A 27998-nucleotide genomic window follows, 5' to 3' on the forward strand; every position below is an offset into this window, starting at 1 on the left:
TATGGCATACCGCAATACGCGAGAGTTTGTCTCGCGCCAAACGCCTAGCTCTCACGCAGCTTGCGCACGTGTAAGTTATCACGAAAACGTTTTGTTATAGTATTTTCGACCACAGTAGATTTTGTTAGGATAAAAAGCAAATTGTCTCTGAGATTACAATTAGATGATTAGTTTCGTCGTATCCTTCGTCCGAGTCGGTCCTGTCCCGCGAGACAGTCGGTGGCGTTAATAATGTATAGTCCACGATGTAAAGCGGGAATTACGGACGTGAAATGGAGTTTTTTTTCACCTAGTTTTGTGTCGACCCCGCCCTCGAAAGCCCAGAGAGGTTGTGAGAGGTCAAGTTGTATTGTGATGCTGCTAGTTTTGACTATTTTGTAGTTCGCAAACTCGCGATGAATTCGTTGCAATACTCGTTTCGATTCATATAGTTTTCTTTCCCAGTTACTGTTATTTTTCCGTATTTAGTGCTCTTTTGTATAAGATCTGTACAGTTTAAATAATAATTCACTAGAACTAAAAAAAAAAAGAACAATTGTAAATTATCCTTTTTTTCCTCTGACCAGAGGGGGACTGTTACCGTACAGTAACATTTTGCTTTTGATTGATGTGGGACGGTAGGAGAATAAAATGTAAGTTAGCCAACGTTCAAATCAAATGGGCGGCTTGGGGGAGCTAACGCTCAAAACGCAGGCCTACGAATGGGTGGCTGCGTGTGCTACTCAATAAAAGCGGAGGTGGCAAAACGCGGAACCCTTACCGAAGGTGATGAGTGCTGGTAGAGCGAAGGATCGGAGATAGGCAGTAAGTTAGCATCTCTCAACCAAGCCAGAAGTGTCGGATCATCAAGGTAGAGTCGAGTGGAAAATAACCACGTCACGCCGGTCTTGTTCAGACCCTTAGCCAACGAGTGGTATCAGTCATCGGGTGCTACCGGAGAAATATCGGTTTGACCCACGTCTATCTGGTTTCTGGGCAAGCAATCAGCCAAGCAATACGGTGGGTATCCCGCCTCGACGAGCCGGCCCCAACGACTAAAGTGGGTCGAACGTTTTGGGTTCGTTGGCCATCATCAGGCTCTCTAAGTCGACCACGTGGAGGTCCATCCACTGCTCAGGATCGCCGTATAGTTTCTTCGGGCGGATATTGAAGCCACCTCGTCAAACTGGTGGTACAGTCGAGTCGTTTCAGGTCCGCCACCCCGACGCCGTTTACCCTGTAGTGAAAAAGAAGGTCAGCCAGCCCATGACGACCGCCTTCGGTAGCATATGGTCCACCAGCGCTCCAGTCGACTGCTCCGTCACTCCGAATCCCAGCACGAAGTAATTGGGACCTTCAGCCCCGCAGCATTGCACCATCCGTCCCCGAATCTTCAGCACCGCCCACTCCGCCGTCCATCGCCGGTGGTAATTGCCTTCCACTACCGAGTTTCGTAACCCCTCGCCGCCCACGATCATTCGAATAAAAACCGTAAGTTAAATCCTCATCATTTTAGGACTCCCACATCCGAAGCTCTCCCCTACTATATACGCCCTGGGACCCGGGAGACAGAAGACGGCCTTTGGTGCCCACCCCGGAAGCGGCCGTTGGCTGTAGACCAGCTGCTTGGGGCTTAGGCCAGTCCTCTTCTGGGACTGAGCATCTTCTCCCGGGGTCAACTCGTTTCAGGTTGTTGGAGCAACATTTTCACGAGGCGAATACCTGTCGGTAGTCCAGCAAATTCGTAATCGTCCGTCCAGAGCAATTCTTGGACTGAAAATACTTCTCCATATTGAGTCAAATACGCAGTCACTTGTTCATCTGTTATGTCCATAGACAAATCATGCAGTTTGACATGTACGCATCCGTCTTCCATCTGAATGCGCAACCTGTATTTTTTCTTGTTGCACTCGTATTCGTGACGGTTGTCATGCTGTTTTACGATCTCCTGCGCAGTGGCAAGATCAATAGTTTCAACGAACGCACAGTTGTAGATGTGACTAATCTGTATTCTACAGACTTTCTCCTTAGAGAGTCCAAGATCACTCGCGACGAACTTGTGAATCTCTTTGAAAGAGGGTTTTTTAGGAATGTTCGAGAAATCGATTCTGAACGTGTTTTCGCGATTTTTCCGTGAAGACATTTCGCGATTGTTTGGAAAACCACAAGGGTACGAAATACCAGCCGACGAGCGGCGCTGTGACTATTTTCCGCGATAAAGTCGCCGATTTATCTTTAACTTTAGAACGATAACCAATAGTTCCGAGAAAACGCGTCTGCATTGCATGGGACAAGCAAGCTAACTGACATCATTCGTCCTCTGAAATTCTACTATATTTTTTTCTCAGCTTCAAATTAGTTTATAAGCAAAGCGGAGGAAGCGGTGGATTTAATTTTAGAGCAAAGAAACATATTTCCATTCTATGTAAAATAAGCATTTACCTAATGTGTCCAATATGCCCCTAATCCCCCTATTCATGAGTATTTTGCATATTATAATAATACACCCTTCTTTTAATACATTCCCATAAAATTTACAGACTATATGTTTATTTTTGCATATATAGTGATGCACCCTTCTTTCAGTATTATCTCATAATTGATATAGGCAAAATATATCGATGGAGAGCCCATACAGCATAAGGTCACTTGGCATAAAATGATTTGGTATAAAGCCATTTGCCATCCAGCCATACTTATGCTCCTTCTTTTCAAAAAGGATGTTCTTCATGTCATGCCAAATGGTCATTGGCCAAATGACCATTATATCAAATGGTCCTTGATCATTTAATCAATCATGCCAAATGCCTTCTTGCTATTTGGCATCCTTATGGAAAATTTTGTCTATATCGTCAACAGGATAAGACTGAAAGAAGAGTATATCACTATTTTGTGCAAAGTTAAACAAGTCATTTGTAATTTAGACTTGACGCAAAGAAGGGCGTATCATTTTAATGTGCAGAATAGTAAGTTTTTATTCTGCCGAGTTTACGTACTCATTATATCGGAAACGTATAATATGATACTACGAACGTCTTTATTCTAATCGGTGTAGCCCTGAAAAGTAAGAGATGATGCACCTTCTTAAAACATTGATGAAAAGCTGCATACATCACTACATTTGATAAAAATTGGACATACATGTGAAATTATACATTTGGAAACTACTATACCGAAAGAAGGGTGTAGCTCCATTTTGTGCAGAGTAGTGATGAGTTGTATATTCTTTTAAATAAATATTGGATATTGTGTTTCCCCATAGACTGATCTATCAGTCTTCATAAGTGCCAATAAAAGTGAAACTACTGTGATAGTTCATTTGCAAATGAAATTTGAATTATTCGTAAAGTGTTCATAATTGGGTCCTAAAATTTTTAATGAAATCTTGTTTTTATTTAATAACACGAAAGAGCATGTTACTCCAAACTACTTTAGCAATTTTCCCCGCTCAAATAATAGCTATATCATGTTTAAACTTTAATTTAAAAATTTGTTCCATAAATGAACCTTGACACTTTTGATCATGTTTGACGTTCGCTTAGTCGACAAAAACACCACAGGGGTTTTAGTTCGACCACTGGGGTTGTTCCTATCTGACATTTCGTAAAGGACACGGAAAGCAAAATACACCCAAAATTTGAGTTTAAGCCAAAGGATGTGACAAAATCTAAAAAAATGTTTTTTGGGCTTAAACCAACGGAAAACATTAGAAAATTGAGTAAACATGTGTTTTTGGCCTAAACTTAAGCGTTTGGCACTAAAATTGGGACAGGGCTTTAGGACCCTTTAGCAGCATCAATGCTAATACAGTCGACTCTCCACATCTCGATGTTCTATATCTCGATATCTCTCCTTATGTCGATGGTTTTCTCAGTCCCTTCAATCTGCATATAAACTTTCTCTCTATATCTCGATACCTCCACATCTCGATATCTCCATATCTCGATGCTATCTTGATGATTTTTTGTTCTCGATCCACTCTCCATATGTCGATATGTTCAATATTACAGGCTACTTGATTGCGCTTTGCAAACGCAAAGTGACGTCTGTTGTGTTTAACTGCCATTTCAACTTTCATAGTTCCAAAAGATCGAGATGAGTGAATCGAACCAAAAAAGAAAGCTTAAAGTTTTGACCTTGGATGAACGCCTAGAAGTTATAAGGAAACATGATACCGGGAAAAAAATTGGAGAAATTGCTTCCATTCTACGCATGCCCCAGAGTACCGTTTCTACAATTCTCGCGTAACTTTTCAAAACGGCCTATCTAACAATTCACACATTTCGAGTAAATCGAGCTTGAAGGTTGTGAAAATATATTTTGAAACTGTATCAAAATGAAACAATTTTTCCCCACTGTGTTGCTTGTAGAGGGAAGCAGTGTAATAGAGTTCAACGTAAGAAATGAAATTTTGTCAATTTATTTGGAAATTACACTGAAATCTATAAAAAACATCAGATAGGACGTTTTGACCAAAAATATGTACATAGGATAAATCACATAGGTCGTTCTGTTTCAACAATTGTTACATTGGACATTCACTTCGGTCATTTGTTTCAGTTATAGTAACATCGGACATTTTGATTTGAGCACACAGCAAGCATGTTTTATTTCATTTTGTATCCACGTGCGTTGAACTGCTTTAACATGCAAATTGAACTGCTCATTTTGTTGCAGTGTGATAATCGCAGGCACCAGCTGTGCTTTGTTTTGATTCACTTGAAGAAGGAACGAATGACCTTCGGGTTAAAGTCCCTCACAAACTACAACAATTTGATTCATTCAATGCCACGCCGTCACTTTTTCCCCTCCGTCTATGTATCCTATGTAACAACAGAATAAGGGGAAACGTTGAGCTGTACATGGGACTTTTTGCTTTCTCGCTGTTTCTCTTTCAATCTTCCCCCCGTTTCAATGCTGGTTTCGCCCACACTTGTTCGTGTGTGAGTTACCCAATGCACGACGGGTGGTGACGACTGTGTTCATTCGGCACCAGCCGTCGGCGCAAACAAGAAATAGCGGTGGGAAATGATGACGATGACGGCGCCGTCGATTGTGTTGTAGGAAACCAATGCCAAACAAATACATACAGCTTCTCCGCTCTTCGGTGAATGATTGCTCTGCAAATATATGTGCGCAAGTCGCGCATGCACGTTGCTCGTGTTGCTGCCGTGCCAAAATACAGTTTTGTGTACCTCGTTCTCTTTTTGTTATTAATATTAACATTAATATTTGAGCGTATTCAATATTGCGAGGCAGAGCGACACAGAAAATATCGACATTTTGTTGCGGTGTGCTAATCGGAGACACCAGCTGTGTTTTGTTTTGATTCATTCAATCCCACGACGTCACTTCTTCCGCTCTGTCTATGTGTCCTATGTAACAACACAAGGAGGGGAAACGTTGAGCGGTATGTAGGACATTTTGCTCTCTCACTGATTCTCCCTCAATTTTCCCCCCGTTTTTATGACGGTTTCGCTCACATGATCATGTGTGAGTTTCCCACTGCATGACGTGGTGGTGGTGACAGCTGTGTTGCAATCAGCACCAGCCGTCGGTTGAAACATGAAATTGCGGTGGGGAATGATGACGATGACAACGCCGTCCATCTTGTTGTAGGAACTTGAGAAAGGAGCCCACGCCTAACAAATGCATACAGCTTCTCATCTCTTCGGTGATTGATCGCTCTGAAAATATGTGTGAGCAAGTCGCGCATGTACGTTGCTCGTGTTGCTGCCGGGAAGCGTATTTATATGCTTGATCGTTCATGCATCTGAATCAGATTGATACAATGACATCATGATGCTCAATCTTGTGCTCAATATCATTCCCCTATATGCACGCAATGCGCTAATGATATGAAAAGAGAAGTTGCAGCTAATCCAATCCAGCGAAACGGTAAAACATGGTATGGCAAAAAGACCAAAATACAGTTTTGTGTAACTCATTCTCTTTTTGTCACTTGAGCGTTTTCAATTTTGCGAGGCAGTGCGACTCTGAAAATATCGACTGAAATGACTGAGAACCAGTTATTATGGCATTCTATACATTTAAGTAGTGTCTTAGACACGCTTCTACAAATCATTCTACCTTTTAAACTCCATTTCAAAGCTTTATTCAGGAATGTCCAATGTAACATTAGAATCGTGTTTATTCATAAATGTTACATAGGACATGTGGTTGGTTTTCTGATCAAAGGTCCAATGTAACAATTGATTAAAAGCGATGCAGTTTTGAACATTGGTCATTTTGTTAAGCTTTTAATAGATTAATTTATTGTTAATATATCAGAACGAGTGTTCTAGTGTGCTGCTAAGTGGTGCAACGCAAATGATTTGCAATGATAATCTCGATTTGTTTACATTTGTTACTTAGGACGTTTTGAAAAGTTACGCGAGAATTGTTAAAAATAAGGAGAAATGGCTTGCGAAAGAAATTGGCCATAATCCTTTGGCTAAAAAGTTCAAGTCGGTGGCCGATATTCGATTGGAACGGAGTATGGAAATCTTCGTTAACCAAGCGAGGGCGAGCAACTTGCCGTTATCGGGAGCAATAATTTAAGAGAAAGCCCGAGCATTTGCAATCCAACTTCAGCTTCCCGAATTCAAAGGCAGCTCCGGATGGCTGACAAAATTCGTGAAGCGCCAAAAGCTTTCCTTTAAAAAGATTTGCGGGGAAAGTGCAGCCGTTGATACTGAGATGACAGACGAGTGGATGAATAGCACGCTTCCGGGACTAATCGATGAATATGAACCACATAATATATTCAACGCGGATGAAACCGGTCTTTTTTACAAATGCCTTCCCGACAAGACGTTCACCTTTCAAAAGGAATCTTGCCATGGTGGCAAGTTCTCGAAACAGCGACTATCCGTCATGTGTGCCGCTAACATGGATGGTAGTGAAAAACTACCATTACTGGTTATTGGCAAAAGCAAGAACCCCCGTTGCTTCAAAAACGTGAAGTCACTTCCGGTGCTGTACGAGAGTAACACCATAGACTTTGGAGAGTAAGGCCCCAAGCACAATGTGAACGGCAACGCGGTACAACGGCAAAACGGCATGCCCATCTTGATCTACACTTTACTTATCAATCCAGTGTTAACTAAATCCTTTTCAACATGGACTTGACAAGTAGAGTGTAGCTCAAGATGGGCTTGCCGTTTTGCCGCTGTACCGCGCTGCCGCTTACATTGTGCTTGGGGCTTAAGACCTTGGACTGTCGAAGAAACGGTTTTAAATTTTGGGGACCAGTCGGGTACCCAGTAAAAACATTTTCCGTGTAGTTTTTTTTCCGTGCACATCGAATTGTCTGATTGACGTTTATTTTTTTGACAGTTCGTTGTCGGATTTTATGTTTTGTATTTTTGTTTCTTTTCTCCTCATTATTTTAAAAGACGGAATAATGTAAGTATTTTGTGGATTTTTTTTATATATATCATTAATAATCAATCAGATTTGTTTTAATTCCAGGCCAAACCCCAAAATTGTTAGAGATCAGCACCTCACACAACTCGTTCCTGGTGCGAAGGATCCGTGACGGGCAAGAAATATCAAGGCCAAAATCCAGGACAAGGAGGGAATCCCGCCAGATCAGCAGCATTTGATTTTAGATGGCAAGAAGCTGGGAAATGACCGCACCCTGTCCGATTACAACATCCAGAAGGAGTCTACCCTCCACTTGGTGCTGCGCCTCCGCGGTGGTGTCAAGATGCGCAAGAAGAATTACTTCACCCCATGAGGAAAAGGTCAAACTTGCCGTTCTCAAGTACTACTAGGTCAACAAAAACGGAAAGATCCACCATCTATTTCGTGAGTGCTCCAGCGAGACCTGCTGTGCCAGAGTCGTCATGGCCGCCCATGAAGATCGTCACTACTGCGGCAAGTGCCACCTGACCCTGATCTATTCTAAGCAGGAGGAAAAGTGAAAAATGGCAGGCCTTCGCTTTCTCCGGGTGTTATTTTGCGTTTACTAAGTAGCAATGCCCGAAAGGATCTTCTCTAATGTTTTAGGATTACGAAAAAAAAATAATGGAATTCAAATCCTCAAAAGAAAAGCTTGATACGGCTGCACATTCCGTATTGACGCCTAAAAAAGTGGATCGAAGAATTGGAATGATTCCCCCGAGAAATCGGAAGATTCCTCAGAATCCGATGATTCCTCCGCAGAATCAAAATATCTTCATTTCAAATTATAATTACCAAAAACAAAGATCTAGGGGCCTTCCTTAGCCGAGTGGTTAGAGTCCGCGGCTACAAAGCAAAGCCATGCTGAAGGTGTCTGGGTTCGATTCCCGGTCGGTCCAGGATCTTTTCGTAAAGGAAATTTCCTTGAATTCCCTGGGCATAGAGTATAATCGTACCTGCCACACGATATACGAATGCGAAAATTGAAACTTTGGCAAAGAAAGCTCTCAGTTTAATAACTGTTGAAGTGCTCATAAGAACACTAAGCTGAGAAGCAGGCTCTGTCCCAGTGAGGACGTTGATGTCAAGAAGAAGAAGGGTCTTCTCGTTTTTTAATTACATTTTAACTTATAAATTAAAAAATAAAATTCTGTAAAAAATTTAAACAAGACAGTACATATATAACTCATTCGAACATTCATACAAGCCTTCAATTAAAAGACTACTGATTATGCTACCTTCGCACAGTCAAAACACTGTGGGTCTGTGGCCCTATAATAATTTATCAGTGGGTAGTTTAGACTTTAAATTAAATTCAAAAAGACATGTTTGTGATAAATAGGTGAATATATAATGTGTCGAATTCTTTATTTAAACCTCTTATTTCAAATAATTTATACAAATCATAGTACTGACCCGATTTTGTCAGCTTTTTTATATATCTTCTTCTGTCTGGCATTACGTCCCCACTGGGACAGAGCCTGCTTCTCAGCTTAGTGTTCTTATGAGCACTTCCACTGTTATTAACTGAGAGCTTACTATGCCAATGATTTTTGCATGTGTATATCGTGTGGCAGGTACGATGATACTCTATGCCCTGGGAAGTCGAGAAAATTTCCAACCCGAAAAGATCCTCGACCAGTAGGATTCGAACCCACGACCCTCAGCTTGGTCTTGCTGAATAGCTGCGCGTTTACCGCTACGGCTATCTGGGTCCCCTTTTTTATATATGTCAAAACTTTTCTTTCATCATACTTTATCCCGTTTTAATATACTGATGATGATGCTTGATTGCATGCATGCATGAGCGTAGCCAGATAGGATAATGCTTGCCCCCAGTGGACGATGGAATATATTTACTACGGGAGTAATTCGTGTGTTTGAATTCTTCAAAGATTGTCTCCAGCATTCGTATTTATACGATAATTACGTCATGATGAATGGGAAATCTTATGAAGTCCACCAAACAGTCAGGTTTTTGAAATACAACTTGCCAACTCTGCCGAAAACCATTTAGGCAACTCAAAAAGATTCTGCTTGATGTATTGTCAGCTGATTCATCATTTAAATAAATCTTTTCAGGAATTCTTCAAAATACCACTTTAGAGAAAGCTCCTCTCATTTTCCCAACAATTTCTCTAGGGATTTTATTTATATTCCTCTATATATTTCTTCAAGGTGTTTCTCCAATTATCCCCGTAATTATTCCAAAAATCGTTCCTAGGAGTACCTCGAATTTCTCCGTCAATTCCTCAACAATATATTAAAGTGTTTTTTTGGGAATGCCTCTTCGAACTCTTCCATACAAACTTAATTAAGTATGTATGCTGAATCTCGGCTTAAATTAAACGAGATATGCACAGTAGTCGACAAATTAATTTCAAGAGATCTCAAGTATAAGTAAATCGTGCTTCGTACTTAACCTAATATAACCTAAACATATAACGCATTAATCGTGACAATAGAAGATTGTAAGGATTTTTGCCTGAAATTATTAACTATTTTATTTGACATTTGTCACAATGTTTCAACATTGGATATTCTATGTAACTCATTGGTACTATACCAGGAAGGAAGCTTCAGAATCATTTTCAAAATTTTATTTTGAATTCTTTGCGGAGCTTTCTTCCTGGTATTACAACAGCTAGTCCATATCGGTACAGCACCTGGCTGGCCTGAAAATTTGTTTGAATATCAAAAGCTTGTTCTTAAGACAAAGTTTTGATTTTCTATTAATAAGGAGATAGAGACATTTTACATATTTGTTAAATTTGGCTTGAATGCCCTTAATGTGATTTTTGAAAGTTAAATTTGTTGACGATGTTGTTTTGATTGCAAGAAATGGCAACCATGGTGATTGGTAGCAAAGTAAAGGGTTGCCCTGTTCATGCGTTTTGGTAGCGACAAATGTCAAACTTTCAATTCATTCGTTTCCCGCATTTTGTAGTGTTCAGACGTAAATAGAGGTCCCCAAGTAAACTGCCACGAACACCAACGCACAATCAATCTTACACAAGTCGATTTCCTCAGAATGAAAACGTATCGATATTTGTTCGACGTTATTGAGATTTCGGTCAACAGCAGGCCAACAAAGAAGTGGTTGTTTTGCAGCAATTCTGTTTATATTCGGATTCTCACAGCAAACAAAAGCAATGTTGTGACAGTTCTTACAGCAAACAAAGAAAATTTTGTCAACATTGCACTACTACGCAGGCAACTGGATTGGTCTATAAACACATCTACTGTAAAACCTGTTTTTTCACTGCTGCCAACAGGTTATGGTCCCGGCAACAGGACTTTTGCAGTAAGTAATTCGTGTGACTTAGTGCTTCCGGTTCGTTGTTTACGGTTTTTTTGAGTGATTGAGATGGAGCATTCGAAGTTTAGTTTTAAACGCCTGGGGTACGATAACTTCGAAATTTGGAAGGTGCGAGCGAGACAATTCCTAACCAGAGAGGGACTTTGGTCGATCGTGTACGACGATCTTCCGCCGGTGAAATTGAGAACAGGAGAATGGGCTACGAAAAACGAACTGGCACTACAAACCATCGGCTATCTTGTTGAAGATTCGCAGCTGCGTGTAATTCAGGACGCCGAGACAGCTAAAGATGCTTGGCAGATGTTGCGGGAGTACTATGTCAAGGATTCATCAGTGAACAAGGTGTCGTTGATAAAGAAGCTGGCTAAAATGGAACTTGCGGAAGGAGGAGATATGCGTGAGCATCTAACGGCAATGGACAACTTATTCGAGCGAATCGAAAACGTCGGCTGTCGCCTCGACGAGGACGTGAAGGGAGCTTTCATGCTAGCTAGTGTGCCAAGCTCGTATGAAAATGTTGTTACGGCGATTCAAGGACGGATGGAAGTTTTCAGGGTCAACTTTGTACAAACAAAACTTCTAGAGGAATACGAGCGTCGGCGCGAGAAGGACAACACGGAGGATCAAAAGGCCATGATTGCAAAAACGGTGCGTAAGAATCAAGGTGACGCCGATCAAAAACGGTTGTGTTTTGCGTGCGGTAGTCAATATCATTTGATGCGGAACTGCGAGTTGCTCAGAAAACTGAGAGAGGAATCACCACGGTCCAATGGAACGGCAAGAGGAAACGTTGTGTCCGCTAAATCAGCAAAGGAAGAATCTGGAGGACATGTTTGCTTTGCGGCTATTCAGGCGTCAGCCGAGGAAACATGGTTCCTAGATTCTGGAGCATCCGAGCACATGACGGGAAAGGTGGCCAACTTGGATCGAAGCGAAGAAGTGGAGCAACAGAGAGTGATACTAGCGGATGGAAAAGTGTTATTATCAAAGCTCATCGGGGAAAAAGAAAGTTTTGAGTAATATTGACACAGGTAAATCGGTTAAGATCAGGATGGAAAGAGTATTGGTTGTAGAAGGACTTTCAGTGAATTTAATGTCTGTGCAGGCCATCGTTCGAAAGGGTTTCGAAGTGTTGTTCACTATGAATGAGTGTCGAATTTTGAGAAACGGACAAACAATCGTGACTGGAGTTAAAGAGGGTCAGTTGTATCGTTTGATGAACGCAAATTTGAAAGCATAGAGCATTTATAGATATGTTTCAGGAGGAGCATTCAGGAGAGTATTAATCAGGAAGAGTTAATTTAAGTTGCTATTTCTTGAGGAGGAGTGTTGACGATGTTGTTTTGATTGCAAGAAATGGCAACCATGGTGATTGGTAGCAAAGTAAAGGGTTGCCCTGTTCATGCGTTTTGGTAGCGACAAATGTCAAACTTTCAATTCATTCGTTTCCCGCATTTTGTAGTATTCAGACGTAAATAAACACATCTACTGTAAAACCTGTTTTTTCACTGCTGCCAACAAAATTCTTATCTAGCATGAGCCCTAAATACTTAACTTCATCTGACCAATTTATTGGCACCCCTCTCATCGTGACAACGTGTCTACTTGAAGGTTTCAAATGAAGAGCTTTTGGTTTATGTGGGAATATTATTAGTTGAGTTTTGGAAGCATTAGGAGAAATCTTCTATTTTTGCAAGTATGAAGAAAAAATTTCCAAACTTCTTTGTAATCGACTACAGATGACAGGCAGACTTCGTCCTTTATATACCTCAATAATAATCTTCGTATTTGTACTCCTTGTTAAATTCCTTCAGATATTTCTCGAGATATTCTATTAATTGCTTCCTAAAGTTTTGCTTTGAATGAGTCCATAATCTTTTTATACGATCCCTCCAAAAATACGATTTTTAAAGCTTGCTCAGGACAATTGATGAAGTTTGACTTAGGACTCATAAAAAATCTGTTTCTCGATAGTTCGAATATGCTTTTAAAATCTGTTCTACAGGTTCCTTCAGAAATTCTTCTAATTTACCTTCTCAAATTTTCGCAAATTTGCTAAGGTTATCGAAGGATTCCTACACGAGTCATCTAGAAAGATTTTAAGAAATCGACAAAGAATTTCACTAAGACACTTTTAAGCATTTAATCCATAGAAATAAATACTTCTTAGTTTCCATACTATAGGAAAATTTATTTATAAACATTCCAAGTCAAATTGTTCATGAAATGCCTGCAAAATTTATAAATTAACTCTATAAAAATCTTCAAAACACTTCTGGAGGAATGTTATTATGGATCCCTTCATGAATTCCGGTATTCTGAGAGAAATTCTAAGATAATTCAACGGTAATATACAACTTGAAACTCAGGTTGATCCCGGTTGTCTTACTGCCCAGAGCAATATTGCCGATTAAAGGGACCACAACGAATCGGATCTTCAGAACTTTTTCAATTGGTTCTAAAATACTTCTAGCATTTGGGATGCTTCCAGAATTGTTCTAAAATGCTACCAGAACTGTTCTGGAAATCTTCAAGACTTGTTCTGGAATGCTTCCAGAATTGTTGTAGGATGCTTCCTGAATTTCTCTGGGATGCTTCCAGAATTGTTCTAGAATGCTTCCAGAACTGTTCTGGAAATCTTCTAGACTTGTTCTAGAAAGCTTCCAGAATTGTTCTGGGATGCTTCCAGAATTGTTCTGGAACGCTTCTAGAAATGTTCTGGAATGCTTCCAGAATTGTTTTAGGATGCTTCCTGAATTTCTCTGGGATGCTTCCGAAATTGTTCTGGAATGCTTCCAGAATTGTTCTGGGATGCACCCAAAATGGTTCTAAAATACTTGTAGCATTTGGGATGCTTCCAGAATGGCTCTGGGATGCTTCCAGAATTGTTCTAGAATGCTTCCAGAACTGTTCTGGAAATCTTCTAGACTTGTTCTAGAAAGCTTCCAGAATTGTTCTGGTATGGTTCCAGAATTGTTCTGGGATGCTTCCAGAAATGTTCTGGAACGCTTCTAGAAATGTTCTGGAATGCTTCCAGAATTGTTTTAGGATGCTTCCTGAATTTCTCTGGGATGCTTCCGGAATTGCTCTAGAATGCTTCCAGAATTGTTCTGGAAATTTTCTAGAATTGTTCTGGAATACTTCCAGAACTGTTCTGGAAATCTTCTAGACTTGTTCTGGAATGCTTCCAGAATTGTTTTAGGATGTTTCCTGAATTTCTCAGGGATGCTTCCAGAATTGTTCTGGAACGATTTTAGAAATGTTCTGGAATGCTTCCAGAATTGTTTTAGGATGCTTCCTGAATTTCTCTGGGATGCTTCCGGAATTGTTCTGGAATGCTTCCAGAATTGTTCTGGGATGCAGACTTGTTCTGGAATGCTTCCAGAATTGTTTTAGGATGCTTCCTGAATTTCTCAGGGATGCTTCCAGAATTGTTCTGGAACGCTTCTAGAAATGTTCTGGAATGCTTCCAGAATTGTTTCAGGATGCTTCCTGAATTTCTCTGGGATGCTTCCAGAATTGTTCTGGAACGCTTCTAGAAATGTTCTGGAATGCTTCCAGAATTGTTTTAGGATGCTTCCTGAATTTCTCTGGGATGCTTCCAGAATTGTTCTGGGATGCTTCCAGAATTGTTCTGGAAATTTTCTAGAATTGTTCTGGAATGCTTCCAGAATTGTTTTGAGATGCTTCCTGAATTTCTCTGGGATGCTTCCGGAATTGTTCTGGAATGCTTCAAGAATTGTTTTAGGATGCTTCCTGAATTTCTCAGGGATGCTTCCGGAATTGTTCTGGAATGCTTCCAGAATTGTTCTGGGATGCACCCAAAATGGTTCTAAACTACTTCTAGCATTTGGGATGCTTCCAGAATGGCTCTGGGATGCTTCCAGAATTGTTCTAGAATGCTTCAAGAACTGTTCTGGAAATCTTCTAGACTTGTTCTGGAATGCTTCCAGAATTGTTCTGGGATGGTTCCAAAATGGTTTTGGGATGCTTCCAGAATTGGTCTGAGGTGTTTCCAGAATTGTTCTAGAATGCCTCCAGAACTGTTCTGGACCGCTCCTAGATATGCTCATTCTTCCTTACTTATACTCCAATTCCCTATACCCTTCCCCAACCCTTCCTATCCTTTTCGATGGTGTTCAAGTGGTCCGCATAGATTATTACGGCCATTACCTATCCCTGCCCCCGACTTTGGACTAACTTGGGGATTCCCCCACCAAACGCTGCGAAATGATAATGAAATAATTATTATAACGAACTACTACTTCTCTAGCCAATATTATATCCACAAATTTAAAAACTTGATAAAATTAACCCATACGAAATCATATCTATCCTAAAATAATAAAAGATATCACAAAATAATAATTAGAACTAATTTTAATTATAAATAATCAAGTAGCTAAAACAACTAAATTTTGAACCATTCCAAAAACATTGAAAAAGAAATAAATAAATAAATATAGTTACCTATAAAAATAAATTTAAACATTGTGAACCAGAAAACTTTGAAAATAATCATTACCATGAGTTCAAGTTATAGAAACTAAAATAGATAAACCTAAAACTCCCTCACAAACACAAAAAGTTTAAAAAATACAAAAATGACTCATAATTTATTAAATTCAATTCCAAAAATAATAACATAAGTATTATTAATATTATAAATTCTGATCCTAATAAATTAAAAAGTAGACAGTAGATTAGAAATAAAAACAATACATCACTAAAGACAAAAATAAAGAAAACAATGAAGAAAAATAATAAAACATACAATTTGGTTACAAAGCATAAGTTTGTCCCTTAGTAAATAACTTTACAGCATTACTAAAAGGTTGTTATAATCTCATAAACCTACTCTATTAGGTCCTTTACAAATTTGCATATATCCTAAAACCTTTCGTTCTAATTAAGTTTAAAAAGCTACCACTACTATTACAGGAATTACCAATAATAAACTTCCAATCAATGATAATAAATAATCTATATAAAACAATACTATTTATAATTGATTGAATTATCTTCTTCTTTCTGGCGTTACGTCCCCACTGGGACAGAGCCTGCTTCTCAGCTTAGTGTTCTTATGAGCACTTCCACAGTTTTTAACTGAGAGCTTACTATGCCAATGACCATTTTTGCATGTGTATATCGTGTGGCAGGTACGAAGATACTCTATGCCCTGGGAAGTCGAGAAAATTTCCAACCCGAAAAGATCCTCGACCGGTGGGATTCGAACCCACGACCCTCAGCTTGGTCATGCTGAACAGCTGCGCGTTTACCGCTACTGCTATCTGGGCCCCCAGAATTATATGAATTCTAAATTTACTGCACTAATCTGCCAAAATAGTAATATAGTTCATAAATTTAAAATTTATATTTCTTATATTAGGGTCTTTTCGTACTATATAATATAATAATTAAATGAAGATCGAAACCAACGTCGGTTTGAACTCAGATCATGTAAGAATTCATAGGTCGAACAGAAGAACTCTAACATAAATTACGCTGTTATCCCTAAAGTAACTTAATATTTTAATCAATAACTGGACCAAATATTTATAATTTAATGTGAACAAAACATGAAAGTTTTTTTTTTAATTTTATTACCACCCCAGAAATTTTTTCATTAAAATATACCTTTTTTATTTTTATGTTTAATATAAGTTTTAAATTTATTCAAAAATAAAAATCTATGGTGTCTTCACGTTTTTCAATTACATTTTAACTTTTTAATAAAAAATCTATAAAAATTCATTCAATCATTCATACAAGCCTTCAATTACTGATTATATTACTTTTGCACAGTCAAAATAGTCCGGCCCTTTAATAATTTATCAGTGGGCAGGTTGGACTTTAAAATGAATTCAAAAAAAACATATTTTTGATGATAGATAGGTGAATTTATTATATGACGAATTCCTTGAATAGCCTTTTATTTTAAATAATTCATATACATTAAATATACTAATTTTATCATAAAAAAAAATATTCCACAATAAGTTTTAAACTTCGAGAAAAAATAATATAATAATTAATTTATTAATAAATCCTGATACACAAGGTACAATAAACAAAATTTTATTTTTAACTAAATTAATATCATTTAATTAAAAAAAATAATAAAAAAAGGAGTAGCTCCTTTTTATTTTTGATTCCCAGGAGTTATAGAAAGATTAAATTGAATTAATAATTTAATTTTAACATCTTAACAAAAAAATGCTGCTTTAATGCTTATTTCTTATAATTTAAATATTATTGCTTCATTTTACATCTTTACTTTCAATAAATATTGGAGCTTTAGGGGGATTAAATCAATCATCATTACGTAAATGAATAGTTTTTTCATCAATTAATAATATTGGCTGAATATAAATACCTATAATAAATAATAAGCTCTTATAACTAACTTATGTTTTATTATTTTTTTTTATCTGTATCTATTATCTGAATATTCAATAATTTTAAATTGTTTAATTTTAATCAAATCTTTAACTTTTCAATAATAAATCCTTATATGATTTTTTTTATATTCTTCAATTTATTATCATTAGGAGAAATATATAAATTTACGCCAAAACTTCAGCTAATTAAACGCGACAATAATTATTTTCAACAAATCGTAAAGATATTGGAACTTTATATTTAATGTTTGGAGTATGATCCGGAATAATAGGAACTTTTCTAAGAATTTTAAATTGTGCTAAACTTAGTCATCCTGAAATATTTATTTCAAACGACCAAATGGTATTATTGTATTATATTATTGTAACAGGTCATGCATTTATTATATTTTTTATAGTAATACCAATTATAATTGAATGTCTTGCAAATTGACTTGTTCCTTTAATATGTGTTGTTATTAAAGCTATTTTCACAGACAAACAGACGTCACACTCTCATCATTGTCCATCGACCACCTTTTTAACGGTCGATTCAAATATATTGTAGGTGGCCAATCCACCACCCGCAGCGCTCGCATCGTTTTTGTTCGCGTTTGACGTTCACACACTACCGCCATCTGTTGGCCCATCGGCCAAACACACCGATTTTAGCATTGGACGTACATGTTCTCTTGACTATGATTTTGATCGCGATTTGTTCTAAGTGTTACGTCTGTTTGTTTGTGCTATTTTTTTGTTTCTTTCACTTTCTATCCGAAATTTAAATAAACCTTTCTTTGACCATATTGAGGGGAGAGCTATTATACACCAACATTTATTTTGATATTTTGGACATCTAGAAGTTTATATTATAATTTCACCAGGATTTGGTATAATTTATCACATTGTTACTCAAGAAAGTAATACTTGTCGTAATTAACGAGGAATTAAAAACAAATATCTTGACAAATTTTTAGATAAATGTCTGATAAAATTCTCTGAGAAATAAAGATCTTATCTTCTAGTTCCTGTTAAGCATTTTTTGTTTGTTTTATTGGTACCCATTAGGTCCTTTTTTTGACCCAATTTGATCCTTGGAGAAATTCTTGTAGGAGCTCCTGGTACTCAGCGAATACTTAATGGATTCAAATATTTTTTTGTCAGTATACTGTTAGACATACCTAGTTTCTAAAAGTTGCCAGAGGATCTCGGGAATATTCCTGTGGCCGGAGGACACTCGGACTTAATGCCACGAAGAACCGGCTATAGATTTGATGCATACTAAGGGGCCCAGATAGCCGTAGCGGTAAACGCGCAGCTATTCAGCAAGACCAAGCTGAGGGTCGTGGGTTCGAATCCCACCGGTCGAGGATCTTTTCGGTTTGGAAATTTTCTCGACTTCCCAGGGCATAGAGTATCTTCGTACCTGCCACACGATATACGCATGCAAAAATGGTCATTGGCATAGTAAGCTCTCAGTTAATAACTGTGGAAGTGCTCATAAGAACACTAAGCTGAGAAGCAGGCTCTGTCCCAGTGGGGACGTAACGCCAGAAAGAAGAAGAAGAAGCATACTAAACCGTTTCAATTCTTGAAAAGGAGAGATTAAACATAATAGTTCACAAAAATGCATTTCCATAAACGCACAGATGTTTAGTTACAAATTAATCACTTTAAAGTTAATATGAGGCGCCCATGGATCCAGAAATGGTAATCAAATTAAGAAAACATGGTTATCCAATTTAGTAGTTTCTCAAAAGGTTGTTTTCTTGTTGCGTTTTCTCCAAATCATAACCGATTCCGGAAACAATCTGAAACTTGAAATTTGCGTTCCTACAGGGGCACAAAGGCCCAGTACCCTTCTCACCCCGCCTGACCCAGTGATCCATCGGAATAACTTCGACCACAGGAACATTCCCGAGAAACTTTGGCCACTTTTAGAAACTAGATATGTGTACGAGTATACTGACAAAAATAATTGAAATCCGTGAAGTATTCGCTGTGAGCGGTGAGTTTAATTTTTTTTAGGACCATTATACGGGTTAAAAAACTGCTGCAGAATCTTTGAAGGAACTCTTGAAGAGTTTTCCTCCGGAAGAATCCCTGTAGCAGGGCTGGTAGCAGGCCGCTTTTTAGAGTTTCTATTTTTAATTTGGTTTCTAAAAAGAAAAGTCCCTATTTTTAATGAAAGGTCTCTAGAGCCTCTTTTCTGTCAAAATTTTATCTTAAGTCCCTTTTCCCTTCCCCGCTTTCTGAATAAATACTGGTGGAAAATTATACATGCTCTTCAAGGATTTCTTCACAGATTTCTCGAGGGAACGCTTAAGAATTCTAGTCATTCCAGTAAATCCTCAGTCCCACTGCTCGTAGATCTTCTCGTCGGGATTTCCAAGGACAAGGGTTCCGTCACCTTGAGCCAACGCTCGCGTTCCGTTTCCGATGAACAGCTGATGATCATTTCGATAGTTTTTCTCTCGTGGTTCTCCATCAGCGTCACTATAATCAGGTGCTTTCCGATGGCTTGCATCTCCTTGGTCGGCAGCTGAGGCACAATATCCCCGGAGTTGACCGTCAGCAGGGCACGTGGACAGTAGTCCGTGAGGTTTCGTCGCCCTTCTTCTTGGTCAGCACGATCAAATCGGTGAACAGAAACGCGTAAATGCTGAACTTCTTGCCGAAGGTGAGTTTGGCGTCGTCACCGCGCCACAGTTCGCCCTTTCTCTCCAGCTTGCACATCACGCTGCCTGGTGGACCGATTCCGCGACGGGAAGTTATCACAACACTTACTTACTGGGGAACTTCGGTGATCGAGTTTGTAATAAAATCACTTTCGGATCGCTGCGAATTGGATGCAAAATTTGCAACAACAACAAACTGTTGATGCAAACAACAAAAACAAAACCGATCGAATAAAAAGGGACAAACAAAAATTATGGAACTGTGGAAAACGTCAAATGAGCGTGGGTACCGTGGGTCGTTCACATTCTACAAACCGTTCGCCCGAAAAAATCGAGAGTTTCATATTGATTGATGGTAACACCAAAGCCTGGATGACGTCCTTAATTTTTGAGAAGTGGCTTATTGACCTGGACAAGAAATTTGAAATGGAGAATCGTCAAGTGCTTATGTTTGTCGACAATTGTACTGCTCATCCCAAAGCCGTGCAGGAGAAGCTCAAATTTATCAAGCTACATTTCTTTCCACCGAACGCTACATCCGTGTTGCAACCGTTGGATCTGGGCATAATCAAAGCCCTGCCCGGATAAAAAATACAATACAAAAACAATATAACATATTGGAACAGTACCATTCAATATATTGGAAATACAATACAGTATATTGTGAAATGACAATACAATTACAGTACAATATATTGTTTTGAACATTTCACTGTATGGTTTATGAGATTTTTGCAATATAATGTATGGGTGGTTAAGTATCGTAACAATACAAATCTAGATATTTTCTTATACATACATTTTGAAAATACAAAACGATATATTGTTCATGTATTGTCTTGATTAGCTATTTGTGTATTGTTGTACAATACAAAAACAATTCAACGAACTGTATTTCAATTAGTGGTGAAAAGTATAGAATTTGTATTTTGTATGGATTGTCCCCCAACTTACCGGATATTCGTGCCAAAAGTAGCAAAATAATTTTAACTTTATAGAAGTAAAGTTATTTATCATGGTTGCATCCGTCGTTACAGCTTATGTCAAGTGACTTCTAAAAAACTACTTATTTTTACGTTTTGAATATTTTTCATCCAACATTTCTTGCTTTCTGAACTTGTTTTGTTTAGTTCTTTCAGCAAAGCTACATAGAAAAAAGCAAGAATTGTTTTACGCGAAAATAGGAATTTAACCAAAATTGTAAGGTATAAAACCAATTAAAAACAATACAGTGTTCTGTTACAATATATTATATTGTTTTTGAATTGTATATCCAAACAAGAATAATGTTGCTTCGACATTCAATTACAATACGCTGTATTGTATCCAATACGTTATATTGTACATTAATGGTTTATTCCATTCACTGAATGATACGTTTTTATCCGGGTGAAGCATCACTACAGACATTCATTGGTGAAACAACGGATTGACGAAATGGAACAAAGAAAAGTATACTATTCCAAATAATATATTGTGTTAAGTAATTTGTTTCTATTGCATATTTTTTCTCAGGCGTTAACGGAAATTACAGTCTTGGATGCAATCAACATTTTGTCCAAGGCGTGGGCAGTGGATGTAAAGCCATCAACAATATCCAGCTGCTTCAGGAAAGGAGGGTTTGTTTTCAATGCTGAGATAGTTGAATTGCCAGACGACGAAGAAATCGAAGACCATCTGCTAGTTTCGGATATTGAAATGTGTGAGCTGGGTACAAACGAGTCTTTCAACACATACTGCGAAATAGACGCTAATGTACAATGCAGCGATCTAATGACAGATTCCGATATCCTTGAATACGTTTCTGGATCAATTCCAGAAAACAGCTTCGAGGAGGACTTCGCTAGTGGAACTCAAGATTTCGAAACCAAAGAGATCACTGAAGAAGATGTGCGTTCAAACCTTCGAGCAATGCAGGAGATCCTGACGACCACTGAAAATGTTCCTCCAAACATTTTCCAGCATTTTTATGCGATCGAAAACTTTTTTAACAATCGCTTCAAATGATAGCACTTTATAACCTAGTCGTATATGTTTGCAGCGCTATTTAGATAATAAAAAATAAGTAAAAAAAAATTGTGAATTTTCTAAATTATATGAATATTGGCATTCAAATCCCCCAGAACATTGCATCCTTAAAATTGTAGCTCCTTCGCACCAGATTTTGCCATGGTACTCTCAATTCGCTACCCTCTATAAGAAATCAACGAAGGTGGCAAATTCAGGAACCGAAATTGAATACATGCGAATACTGGTACAGGTGATTCAGTATTCGCCACCCCAATTTTCAATGCAAAATCAATGATTCTGACGATATGTATTGGCAGTATTCAAAAACCTTTTGGTTGATTTACAAGAACTAGTTTTCGTAAGGGTTGCAAATACTGGTACACATACCCTATATGAAACTTTCACTTCTACTGTGTAAGATATCCTGATCAAATAACATTTACAATACCGTTTATGTACCACATAGCTTCTTTCCGGTAGAAGCATTTCGCATCTAATTAATGCCACATGTTCATGCGCACTCTTTCGGCTGTCATTCCAGGTGTTTTATTTTTTTTACCAATCTAGTACTCTTAAAACCTTTGTTCTATATCTCGATCTCTCCCTATCTCGATGGTCCCTTCAATATCGAGATGTGGAGAGTAGACTGTATTCTCATGTACTTGTAAACAGCTTTGTATGCAGTTTAATTTTCAAGTTTTTTTAAATAGATTATTTCAAAACTTTAAAGTAGGTATATAATTTTCTGGGGAATGGTCCATTCTGGGGATTGGTTTTCTGGGGAATGGTTCATTCTGGGGTGTGAAATTCTGGGGAATGGTACATTCTGGGGAATGAGATTCTGAGGAATGGAATTCTGGGGAATGGGTTTCAGGGGAATGGTTTTCTGGGGAATGTTATAGAATCTGAATATTCTCTATCATATTGGATATTGATCGTAAACGGTGTTTCAATTCTATGAAATAATAATGATTACGGTGAGATTTTCAAGTAATTTTTAGTCACCTCTTCGAGAATCAAAAGTAACTTTTTGGTCACTTATTTCTGAAATCTGCGGTCACTAAAATTACTCTTTTCGGTACCACTTTTTGCTGCAGAAACGATTATACCAACATCTGTTATCTGTGCACGGGAAAAAAATCTGTGGTAAAAATAACTATTTTAGCTGACTACGCCCATTCTTAAAACTACAGTTGCCTCTCTACATCTCGATATCGAAGGGACCATCGAGATAGGGAGAGATCGAGACAAAGAACATTAATTAAAGGAACACTAGATTGAAAATCACTCCGTTACTAGGAAAACAATAAACAAACACACTTCTTTTCGAGTTTCCAAATTGTTCTGATTTTTCTAAATCTGGTCTAGTAACCTTTGAAAATGTTCATATCGACATATAGAGAGAAATTTTGGTACAAACCATCAACAGGAATACATCGAGATATGGAGATATCGAGATAAGGAGGATATCGAGATATGGAGAGAGAAATCGTATGCAGAATGAAGGGACCGAAGAAATCATTGACAAAGGGAGAGATATCGAGATGTAGAACATCGAGATGTGGAGAGTCGACTGTACCATGGAAATTCAGACCAATTTACTATGTTTACGGTACACCACACCTCATTACTGGTACATTTGACAGAAATAATTTACAACAATCTGATTCCAACTACAGACATGGTAAAATCAAGCGCATTTCTGGTCTGCTGAAAATTGCCGGTGCGAGCGCTTAAGTTAACCCCCTAAAATGGTAGTTTATACCGCACAATATTTTTGCGTGTGGCTTTGCTTTGTAGCCGCGGTCTCTAACCACTCGGCTAAGGAAGGCTCCAAAATATCAAAATGTTATGTAATATGCGATTGATCCCATTTGAAACATTGAAACACCAAGTAACATATTCAGATTACCTATATCTTCGATTAAATTGATAAAATTAGTTTTGGCCAAACTTTATTTCTTTCCGATCATTGGGATCATGCACAAATTACGTAACGCTCCAAGGGGGGGGGAGGGGGTCGAGCCAAGCGCGACAAGCCTTGCAAAATTTTCGGAGAGGTGGTCAAAAAAGTTGAACTTTAGCGTGACATAATTTGTGTACCATCCCATTGTGGAATGGCCTTCGGCCGTCAGTGGTAAATTTTATGGGTGCGTTTTCTCAATCGCATTTGGCGCCATCACCCGGTGGTTCCTTGCACTAACCGCAGTGCCAGCTGATGTTTTTTTTGTTTTGCGAGGCTGACGAGTGACGACGACAGCCCTGTCAGTGTCGTTCTCGGTTCTCTCTTCTTCTGTGTCGAGTCGACGACGAAAGCGAAGACACGCAAAATAGAAGAGCTGAAAGCAAAAATAAAAGGGAAAAGTGACTGAAGGCTGCAAGAGAAAAACTAGGTGGCTGCTGCTTGGCACAAAAGTTTTCCTTCGCCCTTTTCCCATACTTTATTGTCGTCGCGGAAAATAACGGAACCAGTGTTCGGTGTCGTGAAAAAAAATATGATTTTTATACGGATCGGATTGTGCAAAGCCAACAGCTCTTCCTGATGGTTCGCGGTTCCCAAAACGGATCGAATAGAAGTTCTAGGAAGCTCCGCCGAGAGGAGCGAATTTAGTGACCAAGTGTTGTTTTGGCCTCAGATGAAATCGTGGAAAGGCCACGGGAAAGTGTTGTAATTGAAATTGGTCCTTCCTCTTCCAATTTGGTGTTGTTTGAAGATTGAACGTTACGGTGGAGGGTTTTCCGGAGGTCATCTCAAGAAAGAGTTTCGTGTCTCGGGGAAGAGGAAGGAGTGTTTGCTTATAGAATGCGGACATTGAGTGGATCCTGGTGCTTCCTGCTGCATTATGTGGCACTGGCGGTGGTTTTGTCCAACTGCGACGCAAAAGCGGACCACATTCCGTCCGTTCCGACGCACAACATGTCCCACAAAGAGCGGAACGAGTTAAAGTATGATTCTGTCCAGAAAGGAACTTTCTCAAGTCTAATCGGATTCCGCCTTACTTTACAGGGAGGAAGCCCGGGAAATGTTCTACCACGCGTACGGGGCCTACATGGAGAAGGCTTACCCGGCGGATGAGTTGATGCCCCTGAGCTGCACCGGAAGGTATCGAGGAATTACGCCGTCGCGGGGAGATTTGGACGACGTTCTGGGCAAGTAAGTGACCAAGATCAAGCACCAAGATTCAAGATTTCTTGAAAGTTTTAAAAAGTCGTAGCGAAATCGGAAAATTACTCATCTACGACAGACTTTGGCTTTGCTACGTGGTCGTTTCTGATAAGGCAAACGAAAGGAAAGCAAAACAGATCTATTTTTTACAAAGGTAAATGTGTTGGAAAATGAAGCAAACAATACCATTCATTCACTTTTGAAAAGGAATGTGGAGCAGATACCTAACAGCTGATAAAACGATCGTTGTTCATAAATCGATCAGTAACTGTCGGCTTAGTAGTTTAGCACAGTGATTCTCAACTGATGTTCCGTGGACCCATAGTGCTCGTGATGACTTCTCAGGAAGTCCGCGTGATTGTAGGGCTTTTTTTTATTACCGGACGAATTGGGCCGAAGGTTTTCCGATTTTCGGTTGGGCCTGTGAATATATGATCAAAAGTAAAAATTAAAAAAATCTTAGTGGCCTAGCTTCCCGGAAAATTCTAGTCGAATTTTCTCAATTTTCCCAAATAGCACAAACTTTAAAAAATCATAACTCAAAAACTATCCATCTGATACAGACGGTACCACTGATTTAAAAAAAAAAATCTTTGGTCCATTGACGTCAAAATGGTATCTCTTACCGGTTCTGAAATTTAGCGGAAACACTAACGAGCGAGCGTGATCGTATTGATATATTTTTTGAAGCAAAGTTTTTTGTTCGTTCACTGCGAGTTATTTTCTGAGAGGAGTGAATAGGCTAACTGCCCCATATACCGCATTTCACGTTCTCACATTCATCGTTAAAAAAAGCTTCCTTGTGGTTTAACTTCATTTATAATACATTTGAGCGATAGAACAATTCTAATATATATAAATTTTTATACAGTGAAATCTCAATGGGTCGATATTGAAGGGACCATAGACTCATGGAAATATCGAGTCATGGAACAGCAATCCTTTGGAAAGCTGCTTCTAGGGACCATCATAGTAACCATGAAATTTTGTTTTTAGTATGGCTCCATGAGTCGATATCGAGTCATGGAACATCGACTCATGGAGGTATCACTGTAATAATTTCATTATAGGTAACATTTATTTTTCTTAAACTTTTCCGGTTTCCGTCGTTATCCATATTTCTTTTTTGTTCACTACCAAGTGAAAAACAGAAACTTTTTTCTCTTCTGCTTATTGCTTCTGAGAAAAGTGCCAGCTTCCTTATATTCATTCACTGTTAAAAAAATAAAATTCCAATCATTTTTGAGCTGATGCTTTGCTTTATCAGCTGTCGCCCACTCGTAGAACTGATGCGCATTATTTATATCTGCAGCTTTTCGTATAGCGTTCCTCTCTATTCTTTTAATATTTCCTACAATGTCATCACATGGTGGCCGTGCGATGTGGCCAAATGCCACTCTGCCTTAACTCCAAAGTCTTCTCTTCTCGTGGCAACAAATGTTTTTGAAGTTGTACTAGTTTGTAATTTGTAATTTGAACTTTATTACAGTCATCTCTCCCTTACTCGATATTGAAGGGACCATCGAGTTAGGGAGGTATCGAGTTACAGAAACAAAACCAGTGCAACTGCGATCCAAGGGACCATCGAGTTAGCCATGAAAACCAACTTTACTATGGTTCTCTAACTCGATATCGAGATACGGAATATCGAGTAAGGGAGAGCTAACTGTATAAACGATAACCTGTTAGTTGAACTTTACATCGGGTCAAGGAAACGTACAGATATTACATTGAGAAACATTGAAAGGTAATAAAAATTTCAAGTTACAATTAAAGCTAAAGTGTACTATTGAAAACTAACAAAAGACAAAAACAATTGAAAACAACGGTATTGAAAAATTAGGAACGATCAACAAATTTGTTCTTTAGACTAATCTTTTAAGAGCAGTTTTGAAGGACGTCAATGTAGGCTTCATTTTAGCTGCATGAGGTACCCCATTCCAACAGGAAACACCATGAATCAGCAAGCTTTTTCCACTTGATGTTGTGTGTCCGGTCTGGCGACCGTGCTGCATATGTTCCATGATATAATTGGGAAGCTGGTCGAAGTAGGCCTGTCGCATGAAGCAACAGATTCGCAGTCTGTAATTAGACGGTAGATCGTGTCCCAATATCGAACTCCGAATGGTTTGAGTTGAGTCTCTTCGACGTCCATGGACGAACCGCAGGGTGGACTTGAAGAACCGATGCAATCGATCTTTCAGGTTGGCTGTAATGCCAGGGTAATACACTGCATCACAGTACATGAAAATGGGCATGATTACCGACTGCACAAGTTTCCGTCTCGTCGGCATGGAAAGCACCGGAGCAAAACGACGAAAGGTACGCAGAATGTTGTAGGATCGCATTATCACCTCGTTGACTTGGTGGTTCCACGACAGATTGTTGTCAAGCTGTAGTTCCAGGTTCGTAACTTTGTTGGAGATCGCTATGATTTCTCTGCAGACAACAATGCTGTTGTGGGGGATGATAGTGCCTGCTTTGGTGAAGATGATTGCCTGGGTTTTTTTCGGGTTGGGTGACAAGTGATTTGCTTCGGCCCATGTGGTGATAACTTGAAGATCTTCGTTGATGGAGTCGACAAAGCTATCAACATCAGACGATGGACCGAATATATAGACTTGCAAGTCATCCGCGTATAGATGGTATTTGCATTTTAGTGACGACGGTAGGCTATTTATGTATAAACTGAAGAGCAGTGCTTTTAGTGATGATCCTTAAGGCGTGCCGTCGAGAACGTCATGCTCTGCAGATACAGTACTTCCTAAACGAACAGCTTGTTTCCGCTGGGCAAGAAATGAGGATACCAAATCGCAGGCAGCCTGGGAAAACTGAAACTCCTCTCGCAGCTTGATCTCAAGGATCCGGTGACTGACGCAATTAAAAGCAAGGGAAAAATCGACAAGCACCATTACAGTACAGCGATTGTCGTCAACATTACTGTAGATGTCGTGGACTATTTTCGCCATAGCAGTAGTCGTGCTATACCCTTTCCGATATCCGGACTGATGTTTTGCTAGAAGCGGGGCATTGGGGTTGTCGATGTTATCCGTTATTTG

At 38.8% G+C, this 27998-nt stretch overlaps 1 protein-coding gene across 1 annotated transcript in view; it reads left to right on the forward strand.

The window, feature by feature from the left end:
* Positions 1–24091: 24091 nt before the first annotated feature.
* Positions 24092–27998, forward strand: part of LOC5575448 (ER degradation-enhancing alpha-mannosidase-like protein 3) — a 41121-nt gene continuing 37214 nt past the window's right edge. The window contains exons 1-2 of the mRNA XM_001661914.2: positions 24092–24719; positions 24781–24927. Coding sequence (XP_001661964.1) covers positions 24577–24719; positions 24781–24927 — 290 coding nt within the window. The 5' untranslated portion in view covers positions 24092–24576. The remainder of the gene's footprint in view (positions 24720–24780; positions 24928–27998) is intronic.

This window comes from Aedes aegypti, chromosome 2, assembly GCF_002204515.2.
Source record: "Aedes aegypti strain LVP_AGWG chromosome 2, AaegL5.0 Primary Assembly, whole genome shotgun sequence".
NCBI lineage: Eukaryota > Metazoa > Arthropoda > Insecta > Diptera > Culicidae > Aedes > Aedes aegypti.